The sequence below is a fragment of the Notamacropus eugenii genome, chromosome 3 (genome assembly GCF_028372415.1).
Source record: "Notamacropus eugenii isolate mMacEug1 chromosome 3, mMacEug1.pri_v2, whole genome shotgun sequence".
In the NCBI taxonomy this organism is placed as follows: Eukaryota; Metazoa; Chordata; class Mammalia; order Diprotodontia; family Macropodidae; genus Notamacropus; species Notamacropus eugenii.
The window spans coordinates 184,689,074-184,704,763 of NC_092874.1; the positions used below are offsets into that span (position 1 = coordinate 184,689,074).

Sequence of the window (15,690 nt, forward strand, 5' to 3'; positions counted from 1 at the left end):
GAAGAATTAATACAGACTTTTGGGACACCTTGTTCTTCAGTTGTGCACATGTGCGCATACACACACACATTACCTGTATTCACAGATCCAATGTCTACATACATTTTCACACAGAATGATCCTAACAAATAGCCGATCAAAGGACCAATGATAGCTCCTGTTTCTAAGCACCCTAAAAACAAAAGGAAAACATGAGCTTTCTGTGGACTTAAACACATGCAAAACATGTAGCTATTGTAATAAATTTAGGTCATGTGCCAAGTATTTAAAAGAAATAAATACATTCTATGTTTCTTCACTTTTTTTTGGAATTGCTGATTTGTACTATCTTTGTGTGTGACATGTCTCACTATTAAATGGTAACGCCCATGAGGTTAGAAGTTTTTTTGTCCAAATTTTCTACTTCCACCATTGCCTAGCACACAGAAGGTATGTAATTAATGTTTTAAAGTTCAATTTTCCTGAGTATTTTTCTAGCTAGGGAACTTATTTTTATAATATATGCTTGTAAAATAAGGAAAATTTCTTTACAATATTCTCACAAAAAACTATCTCATGATCTTATGTTATACCTTGTGCACTGAAACTTTAGTTGTTAGAGCATATTGCTTGTTTGTGGGACAAAGGTATAAATGTAACATTGGTATAATGAAGTTCTTTCTAATACTTTACATAACCAAACCCTTTTAATCAGGTCCACAAGTCAATGAGTCAATTATTATTTATTCATGTGCTAGACAATGTGCTAAGTACTAGAGATATTGCCCAATCCCATAATATACTAAATTCCTTGAAAAGTATAACAAAATATAGATCTAATCTGTTTCCTCTAAATTAATTCTTTAAATATTATTATGTCAACAGATTTGAAATGAGAAAGAGAAAAGGTAAAGTAGGCAAGACCAAAGCAATGTTAATGGGGTACAGAAAAAAATTAGTGTAAAGAATCATAAAAACAACATTAAATAAAAAAAGTAAGATAACATTTATCTTGATTCTCTGATTTATTGGAATAAGAGGATGGAAAAATAAATGGAAGATATTCATGTTATTTATTATACCATCTTCAGCTATTACACTTTTGAAGAGATTATGTATGAATTTACAAAAGTATTTCCTAACTGTGTGACCCTGAGCAAGCCAATTAACCTGTTTTCCTCAGTGTAATGGTAATTTAAATGGAAAAATCCTTCCCATTCATTAATAGGTCCATGGGACCTGCTTAAATCATATGGAAGCCTAAGTTACACGTGGTGGGAGGAGCTTGCTGAACAAGTGGAACAGAAAGGGTGGAGCAGAGCTGGTCAGGCTAGTCAGAGCTGAGAAAGACACAGGCTGGCAGGCAGAGCTTAGGCTCTTGAGCGTTTGTTTGTGGAAAGGTCATAGCAGGTGGAAAGGTCAAAGGGAATACCTTTGCCCCCTGCAATGATAGTATGTATTGACTTCTTGGTCACCATGATGGATTTAGCTTTTTGGTTTTGGAATTTGGTTTTCTGGTGTCTAAATGTTTTTCTTCTTCCTTCTTTCTATATGAAGAGTCTATTATACTTTGCAATTGAGAACTACACTGGCATATTCATAGTCACCACCAGAGCTGTGACTATTGCTTTGGCAATATATTTGATATCATGAACAGGATCATGGGGTATAAAATCTCTATTTGAAGGCAGAAAGGATTTAGAAGAAGAAATTAATATCCCAGGATGGGAGGATTTACCATATTCTTCCCTAGCAAAGGAATGGTCTAAAAGCACTGGACCCTTTGAAAACTGGGAGGTAAGGTTACAGGAGGGGGAACCTGGAAATTGTGAAAGGTATTCACAAGGAATATCAATAAGACCAGGGAAGGAGCTGGCAGGGGTAAGTAGGAGAAGTTGGATTTTATTAACAGGTTATTGTATTATTTGTAAAAGCAGAGACATGCTGCTGAAGGAAAAAATTCAAATGGAAAAAGAGTAAGTTTGCATGGGAATGCTCAGTGTTTGGACTCTCCTTTAAAAGAGCAGACTGGGGGGGCGGGGGTGTCATGTAGAAGGAAAGGCTGTTCATTTAGCTAAGAAGAATTGGAAGGCTGGCAAAAGAAGTGTGCATATGACTTTTGTACAGACCCAGCCTAGTTGCCATGATAACAACTGCCAGGCAAGTGTGTGGGCAGAAATGTAATTAAGTCAGAGATGGAAAATGAAACAATATTGCAGGAGGAGACTTCTAAGACCAAAGCTCTCCCCATAGCAAGGAAGAAACAAGACAGTCAAGCAATGAATGCAGTGTTTAAAGAGATAACTGAGAATTTTATTCAGTAGGAAGTCACAGATATTTTGAATTGGTTCACCCAAAGGATAGGAGAATCGTTAATATCTTAGATGGTGAGAGTCAGTGATGAAGGGGCCAGAGAGGTATTGATAAATGATATGGATTGCTTGAAATTTCTAAGTATCAGTCAGAATACTTTTGTACAGCAAGCCTTTAGAGATTACAATAGGCAAGGAGGTAACAGTAATCTGTTAGCTTTGACTGCAGAAGACTGCAATAGGTAGTATCCTACTGACTCTGTGTGACCTAGTGAAAATGGACCCTGGTATTCACTTAGGGACTGTATAAGAAAGTCAAAGGAAGAGGTAATGAAGACTATCATAATGATGGGAAATGTACATGCATACTGTGGATACCCTCTGCAGTTTCCCACAGGAATATAATAGTGAAGATGGTTTGTCCTGCTTACAAGCACCTAATTTTAACTCAAATAATTGGGGAAATAAGGAACCTTTTTTCAGAGGTGCTAGACAAGATTTCACAGTTAAGTGACTTAGGGGACTGGAGAAAAGATAAATTTCCTTGAGAGAGAAGAGTAAATAGCCAGTGGATTGAAAATCAGAATAGATTGACAAGAAAAGAATTGCTTACTGCTCTATTAAGAACAGGGGTTGATTTTGGAAGTATAAATGATATTTCAACTAATGAACCACACAGAATATACTGAGAAAAGGGGCTTGATACTAGATAAAATAGAGAAATAAGAATGGCCCCTACAGATTCTCCTGAACCCTTGTATTCAAGTTCATCACATTTTTAGGGAGAATAGGAAATTGGCTGAGTCCCAGCTCAGATTAAAGAAGTACACAGACAGGACTATACACCCAATATCAACTGGACCATATATTAGAAATGTGGATCAAATACTGTAACTAGGGTATTAATAGACACTGGTTTGGAAGCCTTCCTTATATATGGAAATCCTGATAAGTTTAAATGTGAAACTTTTATCACCATCGCAGGACTGGGATGGGCTGAAATATCAGCCAGAAAAGTCAAACTAATAATAAAAATTGGAAAATTATCTAAGAAAAAATATAATGTGGTAATTGTACCCATTCCTGAATCCCAGCATTGAAATAGATATATTGAGAGATATGACTCTGAATTTACCTGAGGGGAGATACCAATTTGCAGTAAAGAAGACAGGAATTAATACAGTTTTAGGGGTAAAATAAAAATGGACCTAATTACTTTACCTGAACCTTCTAAAGTAATTACTTTAAAGTAGTATCATGTGCCAGGTGGGCAAGATGAAATTACCGATACTATAAAGGAATATGTTCAGACAGGAGTGTTAGTCCCTGTAGTGACTCAAAGGAATAGTCCTGTCTGGCCAGTACAAAAGTCAAATGGGACATGGAGGATGACAGTGGATTATGGACAATTGAATAAGTTGACTCCTCCCTTTACCATTACTTTAATAGAAAAGATCCACGGATGGGAGTATTATGGGATTACTATACAGTTATTGATTTAGACAATGCTTTCTTTACTATTCCAAAAGATTCTAAACAATGGGACCAATTTGTTTTCACTTGGCAGGGATGACAATATACTTTTACACACTTGTCACAAGGATATCTGCATAGCCTGACTATTTGTCATAGGATTGTGGCTGAACATTTGGATGAATTAGAGCTACCTGGTGTACAGCTTACCCATTTCATAGATATATTATGATATAGGGAAAAAGTATAAAAGAAGTGAAGAGTTTAACTGAGAGTATGAAAAGCAAAAAGTGGGAAATTAACCCTGCAAAGATTCAAGGGTCCGCTCAAACCACAAAATATTGGGGTATACAATGGGATAAGGGACTGCGAGAGATTCTCCTGCAAGTCTGACAAAAGATTCAGGATTTTCCTATCCCACTAATAAGAAGACACTCAAAAGTTTATAGGATTATTTGGATATTGGCAACATCACATAACTTATCTGTGCAAGCAAAGTAGGATCTTTTTGTTGTTTTTGTTTTAGTATAATCAAGTTCTTCTGATTGAATAATGTGATTAAAGAAGATCTTCCCCACCCATTAATGGGCCTGGGAAGATTTGTAGGAAGGTCCATACCTTTTGTTAATGAAGCACTGGTTCTCAAGGGTTGTGATTTCCTCTGGCTCCAAAAAGTATATTAAGACTCTGAGGTGGAATTTTACTTTCGGGCTTAGTTTTGGAAGAAGGTTGTGTGCCAGATGAGAAGTCTTTAAGCACCCCCTTGGCTTTGAAAACCCAGATATTGGTGCTTCTCTCTCTGGTAACTATGTGTGTATGGAATGGTCAGACAGTTGGATCTGTCTGTTGATCTATGATGTATGCATTGCTTATGTCAGACAGTTGGAAGCCATGTCTGTTGATCTTTGTTTTCTCTGTATTTTCTCTGAAGTTTAGGATGCTGACTTTTTCCCCTGAATTAGGTGAAAGATACATGTGCTTGATTAAAGTGGTTGTTGACCCCGCAAAAGTTGCTTTACTTTTAGAAAAGCAGATCAAAGAACATATATAGCAAGCCCTCCTGTGTATGTTATGGTGCTTGCCTTTATGGTATCTAGGACAAATTTTGAAACCCTTATATAAAATTACTAGGATAATATATGAATTTGATTGGGGACTTGAGCAGAGTAAAGCTTTTGAAGAAGCAAAGACCCCTATACAATTTGCCCTAGATTTATGGCCTATATAAAGTGGCCCAGTGGAATTACAAGTGACTTTACAAGATGAATATGCAAACTGGAGTTTATGGCAAAAACAACAAAGCTGAAATGTATCCTTAAGATTTTGGTCTTGGAGACTCCTTTTATCCGGAATTCAATACATCCCTTTTGAAAAACAGTTGTTAGCGGCATATTGGACTTTGGTAGAGATTAGACAACTGATTTTGGGATATAAGGTAATATCAAGGCCTGAAATCCCAAATATGACCTGGGTAATGAGTACTCCCAGCTTCTCACAGAATTGGGCATGCTCAAGAGGCTAGCATAATTAAATATTCAAAATAGATCTAAAGCAGACAAGAGTGTAGTTTCTGCTTTATATGAATCTATAGCAAACATAGATACTGAGGGAAATGATGCATCCTCTGAACCAAAGCAACAGTTGTTACAGTCCTTGGTAAAATGCAATAAGGGATATGATGGATTAACTGAAGAACAACAGAGATATGCATGGTTTACTGATGGGACAGCAAAATATTTGGGTCACAAAAGACATTGGAAAATCATAGCCTATAACCTATGGACTAGGCAGACTTTGGAAAGTGGTGGGATAGGTGGAAGTAGTCAATATGCTAAATTTGTGGCAGTATATCAAGCTCGCAAAAAAGAACAAGTGTTATATATTCACTGATTCATGGGCAGTACCTAATGGATGCTCATGTGGAAAAATCAAAATTGGGAAACTCATGGCAAACAAGTCTGGGGCAAAGAATTATGGGAAGATATATGGGACATGTCTTTGGCTACTAATTTATCAGTTTTTCATGTAGATGCTCATGCTTTTCATGCTTTCACACCAGAAGGCGAGTACAATACACATGCTGATTGACTAGCAAAGATTGCTACTCAATATATTGTCCCTACTCTAATACCAAATGACGATTCAGTAGTAACCAAATGGGTCCATCAAATGACTGGACATTTAGGGGTCCAGGCCACACACCAGTGGGCATAAGACTGAGATATTAGTATCTCTCATTAATTGTTAAAACAAATAGTAGAGGAATGTTATATATGTCAGTTGGAAATGGAATGAGCTGTTCTTTGAGTAGTAACTGGAGAGATATCAAGCAGAAAAGTACCAATCCCAATTTGGCAAATAGATTATATTGGACCCCTACCCCCCAAAAAAGGATGTAAATTTATATTTACCGTGCTGACACCTATTCAGGTGTACTAGAGACTTGTCCCTATAAGAATGCAACCCAGAAAAATACCTGTAAAACTCTAAATATCATAAGTCTATATTATGGAACCCCAGTGTAGATCCAAAGTGACAATGGGTCACATTTCAAAGGTAATGAAATGAAGAGATATTGCGTATTGAACAATATAGAATGGATATATCATATTCCATACTATCCACAAACATATGGGTTAATTGAAAGAATGAATGGATTATTAAGGAAGTTAAGTTCTAGCAATTCTTATCAACATTGAAAATACTTTGTTTACTGCTTTGCGTAATTTGAATGATAGACCATTAGGAGGAAGTACGCTTCTAGGCAGAATGATGACTCCAAATCTGCAAATTAGAAGACAACAAACACATAATATTCCAAATATTGAGTATTAGACTGTGAGGCCAGATGTCCCTGTACATCTCGTTCAACAGGATATGATTTACATTATTTAGAGGACTTTAAGTTAGATAGGAAAGAAATAAGAAAAATATGTATTAGAATATGTATGAGAATCCCCCAAAATCATTTTGAACAGATATTACCCAAATCTAGATTAGCAGCTCAAGGAATACATGTATTGGCTGGAGTGATAGATTGTAGTTATTGAGGAGAAGGTGAAGAACCCATACAATTTTCTAAAAATGATAGAATAGTTCAAGTGATTATTATTCCTTGTGAAACAATACCCCTTGTGGAAACTGACCTTCCTTCTGAAATAACAAAGAGAGGAACTGAAGGATTGGGTTCTACTGATAGAATAAAATTAGGAGCTAAATGATGGGTAAAACGAAGCCAGATGACATTCCAAAGTCTGCGGAAATTATAGCACATGGGAAAGAAAATACTGTAACTATGGTTTATTTAGGAGAAGATGATTAGCAAATTGTACTCTTAACTCATATATTCTACTGTGAATGAGGTTAAGTGTGGCCAACCCTATATCTACCCTGCTTCTGGTTATTATCTCTTTGTTTCTTTTTGTTTTTTGTCTGTTAAACTTGTTTGCTAGATTTGTTTCCTGTAGGCTTAGTGTCCTCCACCTGCAGATCCCTGATTTTTTAAGCTGGATGTCACTTTCTGTCCACAACTGTGATGTGTCAACCCTGGACCTGGCATTGACCAAGCTCTTGACCTCTCCAACGTAAAGAAAGAAGTAAAGAACTGACCTCTGCAATGGGACCTCTTGGGGCAGGGACAGCTCTGCATCCAATCTTAGCAGGAAGTAGTTATGTATGAAGAGACCTTTGCCCCTTACTCCAAGATTTTGGGCACCATTCATTCGAGGGAGGAATGATGTAGTACTTGTACTCAAGTCCCACCCTAAGATATTGTTTTATGTGCTTATTTTGTGTGATCCCTGTTATATTGTTGTAAAGTTCTATTGATACCAGTTATCCAAGATACTGTTTTATATGCTGATTTTCTGTTATCCCTGTTACAATTCTGTTCAAATCATTTGCCCCACCAACCTATGTAATGAATACAACAAAATATCTTGGGGCCAAACCAAATGTGTTGCCAAGGCAATATTCACAGCACTGGTGGTGATTATGAATATGCCAGCATAATTCTCAATTTAAAAGTCTCTCCCTATAAAAGGTAGAAGAAAAACATTTATTCAGATACCAGAAAGCCAAATTCCAAAATCAGAAAGCTAAATCCATCACAGTTAATGCACATTATTACTGCTGCAGGCACAGCCATTCCCAAGTCTCCCCCACCTGCTGGGGCCTTCCCACAAACAAACACTCAAAAGTCTAAGCTCTGCCTGCCAGCCTGTGTCCTTCCCAGCTGTGACTAGCCTGGCCAACTTCCTCCCATCTCTGCTCCACCCTTCCTGTTCCACCTATTCAACAAACTCCTCCCACCACATGTGACTTAGGGTTCCATGTGATTTAAACAGGGCCTATTAATGAGTGGGAAAGATTTTCCCATTTAAATGACCGTTACACTCAGTTTTCTCAGCTGTAAAATGAGTTTGAAAAGGAAATGGTGGATAGTTCTGACAAAAGATGATCCACCGGAGAAGGAAATGACAAACTCCTCCAATGTCTTTGCCAAGAAACCTCATGGTCTAAAATTATAGAAGAGATGACATTGGAAGATATCAAATTGGAAGGTGTCCAATTTGCTATTGAGGAAGAGCAGAGGACACATACAAGTAGCTCCAGCACTAATGAAGTGCTTGGTCAAAGCTGAAATGAAGGTCAGCTATGTCTGTGTCGGATGATCAAAGAAAATCCAATGCTGTAAAGATCAGTGTTGCATAGGAACCTGAATGTAAGCCAGATGAGGTCAAACAGGAGATGAAAAGATTAAACATTATCATATTGGGTGAATTTAAATGGACTGGAAGGGGTGAATTTAATTAGGTGATCACTCCCTATATTATTGTGGATGAGAATCCCTTAGAAGAAAATGGAGTAGGTTTCATAATTAATAAAAGGGTGAGAAAAGCAGTGCTTGGGTATAATCTCAAAAATGACAGAATGATATATGTTTGAATGCAAGGCAAATTGTTCAAACATCGCAGTAGTACAAGTTCATGCTCCAACCACTGATACTAAAGTTGATCAGTTCTATGAAGACCTACATCTTCAAAAAATAACACCAAAAAAAAAAAAAAGATGCCACATTCATCATAGGACATTGGTATGTTAAAGCAAGAAATCAAAAGATTATTGAAATAACACAAATGTTTGATCTTGGAGTACAAAATGAAGCAGGGAAGAGAGTAATAGAGTTTTGTCAAGATATATCTCTGGTCTTAGCAAACACTCTTTCAACAACCCAAAAGTGACTCTATGCATGGACAACCATATGGAAATCAAGTTAATTATATACCTAGCAGCCAAAGGTGGAGAAGCTCTATACAGTAAGTTAAAACAAAACCTGGAGCTGATTGTGGCTCAGATCATAGGCATTTCTTGCAAATATGGACTTAAATTGAAGAAAGTAGGGAAAACCATCAGACCATATAGATATGTCCTAAATAACATCTTTTATCAATATGAAGTGCAAGCAAAGAATAGATTTAAGGGATTAGATATGGTAGATGAGTGCCTGAAGAACTATCAGCGGAGGTTCACAATATTATACTGGAGGCAGCAACAACAACAACAAAAGCATTCCAAAGACAAATGAAGGGCAAGAAAGCAAAATGACTGGCTGATGAGACTTTTCAAATAGCTGAGGTAAGTGAAAGGGGAATGAGCAAAGGAAAGATATACAGAATTCCAGAGAATAGAAAGGAGAAATAAGAAAGGTTTCTCAACTGAGCAATGCAAAGAAACAGAAGAAGACAATGGAATGGGAAAGATGAGAGATCACTTCAAGCCAATTAGAGATATCAAGGGAATGTTTCATACAAAAATGGGCATGAAAAAAGAAAAAAAAAACCACTAGGGATTTAACTGAAGCAGAAGAAAGTAAGAAGAGGTGGCTAGAATACACAACAGAACTATACAAGGCAATCAAGAAAACTGAGAGAGAATTTTTTACAATTAGTATCTTTGATAAAGGTCTTATTTCTAAGATATATAGAGGACTGAGTCAAATTTACAAAAATACAAGTCATTCTCCAGTTGATAAATGATTAAAGGATATGGACAGGCAGTTTTCAGAGGAAGAAATTGAAGCTATCTATAGTCATATGAAAAAATGCTCTAAATCACTATTGATTTGAGACATGCAAATCAAAACAACTCTGAGATACCACATCACATCTATATGATTGGCTAACCTGACAAAATAGGAAAATGATAAGCATTGGACAAGATATGGGAAAATTAGAACACTAATTTATTGTTGGTGTTGTAACTGATCCAACCATTCTGGAGAGCAATTAGGAACTATGTCCAAAGGGCTATAAAGCTGTGCATACCCTTTGATCCAGCAATACCACTTCTAGAACTGTATCCCAAAGAAATCATACAAATGGGAAGAGGACCCACATGTACAAAAATATTTAAAGCAGCTTTTTTTTTTTTGATGGCCAAGAACTGGAAATTGAGGGGATGCTCATCAATTGGGGAATGGGTGAACAAGTTGTAGTATATGAATGTAATGGGATACTATTGTACTATATAATAAATGATGAGCAGGCAGACTTCAGATAAACCTGGAAAGACTTATATGAACTGAGGCTGAGTGAAGTGAGCAGAACTGAGAGAACATTGTACACAGCAACAGGTACATTGTGTGATGACTGACTGATGGACTTAGCCCTTCTCAGCAATGCAAGGACCTAAAACAATTCCAAAAGACTCATAATGGAAAATGCCATGCAGAGAAAGAACTGTGGAGTCTGAATACAGAGTGAAGCAGACTATTTTCTTTTTGCTTTTTCTTTCTCATGATTCCTCCATTGGTTATAATATTATACAACATGACTAATATGAAAATATGTTTCATAGAAATGTACATGTAGAGCCTATATCAGATTGCATGCCATCGTAGGGAGTGGGGAGCGACAGGAGGGGGAGAAAACTTAAAACTTATGGAAGAGAATGTTTAAAACAAAATAAATTAATTAACTTATTAAGAAAACTATACAAGAAAGATCTTAATATCACTAATAACTACAATGGTGTGGTTATTGATCTAGAGCCAGGCATCCTAGAGAATGAAGTCAAGTGGGTCTTAGAAAGCATTGTTAACAATAAGGCTATTAGAGGTGATGGAGTTCTATTTGTAATCTTAAAGGATGATGACATTAAAGTACTATACTCAAAGCCAGCAAATTTGGAAAATTCTGCAGTAGACACTAGATTGGAAAAGATTGATTTATGTCCCAATCCTAAAGATGGACAATGCCAAGAAATATTCAAATTACCAAACAATTGTGCCAATTTCACATGCCAGAAAGCTTATGCTGAAGATTCTGCAAACTAACCTTGAGCAATATGAAGGAAGAATTACCAAAAGAGCAGGCTTGTTTTTGAAGAGGCAGAGAAACTAGAGACAAATTGCCAACATTTGCTGGATCATGGAGAAAGAAAGAGAGGTCCAGAAAAAAAAATCTACTTCTGATGAATTGACTGTAGTAAAGCCTTTGATGGTGTGGATCATAACAAAATGTGACAAGTCCTCAAAGAGATGGGAGTACCAGATCTTCCTACTTGTCTCCTGAGGAGTCTGTATGTGGTCCAAGAAGCAACAGTTAGAACTGAACATGGAAAAACTTATTGGTTTAATATTGGGAAAGGAGTATGATAAGGCTATATATTGTTACCTTATTTATTTAATTTAAATGCAAAGTACATCATGCAAAATGTCAGACCAGATGCATCAAAAGCTGGAATTAAGGTTGCTGGGAGAAATACCAGTGGTCTCAGAGATGCTTGCAATACCTCTCTGATGACAGAAAATGAAGAGGAATTAAGAATGCTTTTGATGAGGGTGAAAGAGGAGAGTGTCAAAACTGGCTTGAAATTCAAAAGAAAAAAAAAACCCCTAAGATCTTAATAACTAGCCCCATCACTTCCTGGCAAAGAGAGGGAGAAAAAAAACCAGAAAGAATGTCAGATTTTATATTCTTGGATTCAAAGATCACTGCAGATGGTGACTACAGCCATGACATTAAAAGATACTTGCTCTTGGAAGGAAAGCTATGGCAAATCTGGACAGCATACTGGAAAGCAGAGACATGACCTTGCAAACAAAGTTCCATATAGTCAAGGTTATGGTTTTTCCAGTAGCAATGTATGGGTATAAGAGTTGGACTATAAGGAAAGCTGAACTCCACAAAACTGTTGTTTTTGAATTGTGGTGCTGGAGAAGACTTTTAAGAGTTCCTTGGAAATCAAGGAGATCAAATCAGTCAATTCTTAAAGAAATTAATTCAGGCTATTAGTGAAAGGTCAAATACTAAAGTTGAAACTTAAATACTTTGACCCCATTAATGGGAAGATGGGACTCATAAGAAAGAACTCTGATTTTGGGAAAGATTGAAGATCAAAGGAAAAGGGATGGCAGAGGATGAGATATGGTGTCATGGATATAAAAATATGAACTTGGACAGACTTTGAGAGATAATGAAGGATAAAAGGTCTGATATGCTATGGTCTATGGGATCACAAAGAATTGGACATGACTAAACATCAACAGACCAGAATGGAAGGACCATGGTTAGGAATGTAAAGTATGAAGTTGAACATGTAAATTCAGAGAGGGAAAAGAAAAGAGTATTTTAGTAAATATAGCCTTGATTGATAAACTAAGATCTTTGATAATTATCAAGCTGGGTGATATGATAAAAATGGTATCAACAATGGTTCCAAATGATATGGGTATTCAAAAACCATTGCAGTTCAAATCTATCCAAGTTTTCTTAGCTTATGTAATTCTTGTCTGTGATTTTCCATTTACTTTTTAAATACTTACTATGTGCCAGTCACTATGGTAAGCACTGGGAATATAAAGAAACACAAAATACAGTCCCTGCTATAAAGGAGCTTAGAGTCTAGTGGGAGAGTGAACATGTAAAGACCTATGTGCAAGCAAGATATATTCAGTATAAATTGGGGGCAGTGTTAGAAGGAAGGCCACTAAGATGATGGAGGACTGGGAAAGATTTCTTGTAGAAAGTGGAACTTTAGTTGAGACTTTAAAGAAGCAGGTAATCCATAAGGTAGAGATGACGAGGGAGAGAATTCCAGGCCTGAGGGAGATGTGTCTTATGCAAGGAAGAACAAGAAATCTAGTGTCCCCAGATTGAAAATTACTTGGAAAGGAGACAGGTATAAGAAGACTGTGAAGATAAAAAGGGGGCAGGTTATGAAAGACTTTAAAGGCCAAAATGAATATTTTATATTTGATCCTGGACATGATAAGGAGTTAATGGAGGTTGATTAGGGAATAGAGTTGAATGGGGAAGATAACATGGTCAGATATGTGCTTTAAGAAGATCACTTTGCATTAGCATGACCTGGGGTAGAGCCAAGAACACAAAATAAAGGCAGGGACTGACCTGAGCTCTCCTCCAAACCACTCCAAATACCGTTAAAAATGACACTAAACAGATTCTAGAGAAGCAGAACCCACCAAAAGATGGAAGAAAACAAATTTCTAGCCCAAGAAAACTTGGAAGATAAGCAAGAAAGGTCAGTTACATCAGAGTGAGGGAGAAGCACAACCCAGCACAGGCTGTGCCAGCACAGACTGGGCCCCAGCAAACTAGGAGCAGGTCTCAGAGTGACTAAATCACTGGCAGAAGTGGAGGTTTCCAGACTTCTCAGTGGAGCAGGGATCCTTCTCACAGTTCTAGGGTAGAAAAAAGTGCTTGTTATCACTCCCAGACCACAGCATAGGTCAGTAGAGGAGTACATACCTCTCCTTAGATCATACCACCATGGAAGAACTGAAAACTTACAGGTGCCTAGAAGTGTCTCTGAAAACAACTGCATAGAACCCCTGAAGCTTGGGACAGTGTGGTCTCCACCCTGAAAGCAGAGCCCCACTTTAACAGACAGTTAAAAGTCAAATAGTAGGCTGGGGAAATGAGCAGACCATAGAGGAGAATAAAACTCTGACTATAGAAAGTTACTATGGTGACAAGGAAGATCAAAACACACACTCAGAAGAAGACAACAAAGTCAAAACTCCTACATCCAAAGCCTTCAAGAAAAAATTGAATTGGTCTTTGGCCATGGAAGAGCTTAAAAAGGATTTTGAAAACCAAGTAAATGAAATAGAGAAAAGTGGGAAGAGAAATGAGAATGATGCAAGAAAATCATGAAAAACGCATCTACAGCTTGGTAAAGGAGTAAAAAAAAATACTGAAGAAGATAACACCTTAAAAACAGACTAGGCCAAATGTCTGTAAATGTCAAGTAAAAAAAGTCAATGAGGAGAAGAATGCTTTAAAAAACAGTTTTGGCCAAATGGAAAAGAAGGTCCAAAACTCACTGAAGAAAATAATTCCTTAAAAATTAGTATGGAGCAAGTAGAAGCTAATGATTTTATGAAACATCAAGAAATTAAAAAAAAGCAAGAGAATGAAAAACTAGAAGGCAATGTGAAATATCTCATTAAAAAAACAACTAACCTGAAAAGTAGATTCAGAAGATATAATTTAAAAATTGTCGAAATACCTGAAAGTGATGATAAAAAAGAACCTAAATATCATCTTTCAAGAAATTATCAAGGAAAACTGCTAGCAATGCCACTATTAGGTCTATATCCCCAAAGAGAAAAAACAAAAAGGAAAAAGACCTATATATACAAAAATATTTAAACCAGCTATTTTCTGGTGGCAAAGAATTAGAAATTGAGGGTATGCCTATCAATTGGTGAATGGCTGAACAAATTCTGGTATGTGATTATGCTAGAACACTGTTGTACTATAGGAAATGATGAGCAGGATGCTCTCAGAGAAACCTAGAAAAACTTAAATGAGCTGTTGCAAAGTGAAATGTACTGTGTATAAACTAACAGCAATATTGTAAGGTGATCAGCTGTGAAAGACTTAGCTATTCTCCACAGCACAATGATCCAAGACAACTCTGAAGGACTTATGATGAAAAATGTTATCTAACCCCAGAGAAAGAACTGATGGCATCTGAATGCAGATTGCAGTATACTTTGTTTTTACTTTATTTTTCTTGAGTTTTTTTGCCTATATTTTCTTTTACAACATGACTATTATGGGAATGTTTTGCATGACTACACATGATAACCTGACTTGCTTGTCTTCTCAGTGCAGGGTGGGTGGAAAGGGAGAAAGAGAATTTGGAACTCAAAGTTTTAAAAATGAATGTTAAAATTTTTTTTGACATGTAGCTGGGGAAAAATAAAACACTAAATAGCTGATATGACAGCTGAGTGCAGGACAGACTAGGGTGCAGAGAGACTTGGAGCTGGGAGATCAACAGGTATGCAGTGATGAGGAAGGGCAGCTAGATGGTACAACTGATAGCATACCAGGTCTGGAGTCAGGAAGACTCATCTTCTGGAGTTTAGACACTTACTAGCTGTGTGACTATGGGCAAGTCACTTAACACTGCTTGCCTCAGTTTCCTCATCTGTAAAATGAGTTAGAGAAGGAAATGGAAAACTATGCCAGTATCTTTGCCAAGAAAACCCCCAATGGAGTCATGAAGAGTCAAACATGATTGAAATGACTGCAACAAAAATGGCGATGAGTTGGCAGTGGCAGGGAAACTTCTTTATATATTTTCAGTATATGTTTGGAGCTCCTGTGAGTCCTTTGTGCCTGCTTCATTTTCTTGGAGAGAGATAAGTAAAGGCTATCTTTTACCTTATATATATGTATTTGCTATCCCATTATTGCATGTGAATAGGTTTACAGCTATATACTATCATTTGGAACATACTGATATTTAAAAGGTGGACTTTAAAAAAATAATACCATGTACTTGGAATAATTGAAAATAATGGACAATTATCCAGATATGATTTGAACAAATCACTTCTTAGTTAAACTCTTGGTCCAGTTCACTGCCAATTTGTGGTACCTATTTT

The 15,690-nt window shown here is 36.8% G+C and overlaps 1 protein-coding gene across 1 annotated transcript in view; it reads right to left on the minus strand.

Moving 5' to 3' along the window:
- SLCO1A2 (solute carrier organic anion transporter family member 1A2) overlaps positions 1–15,690 on the minus strand; it is a 58,720-nt gene that overhangs the window by 27,108 nt on the left and 15,922 nt on the right. Inside the window, exon 6 of the mRNA XM_072653552.1 lies at positions 74–172. Coding sequence (XP_072509653.1) covers positions 74–172 — 99 coding nt within the window. The remainder of the gene's footprint in view (positions 1–73; positions 173–15,690) is intronic.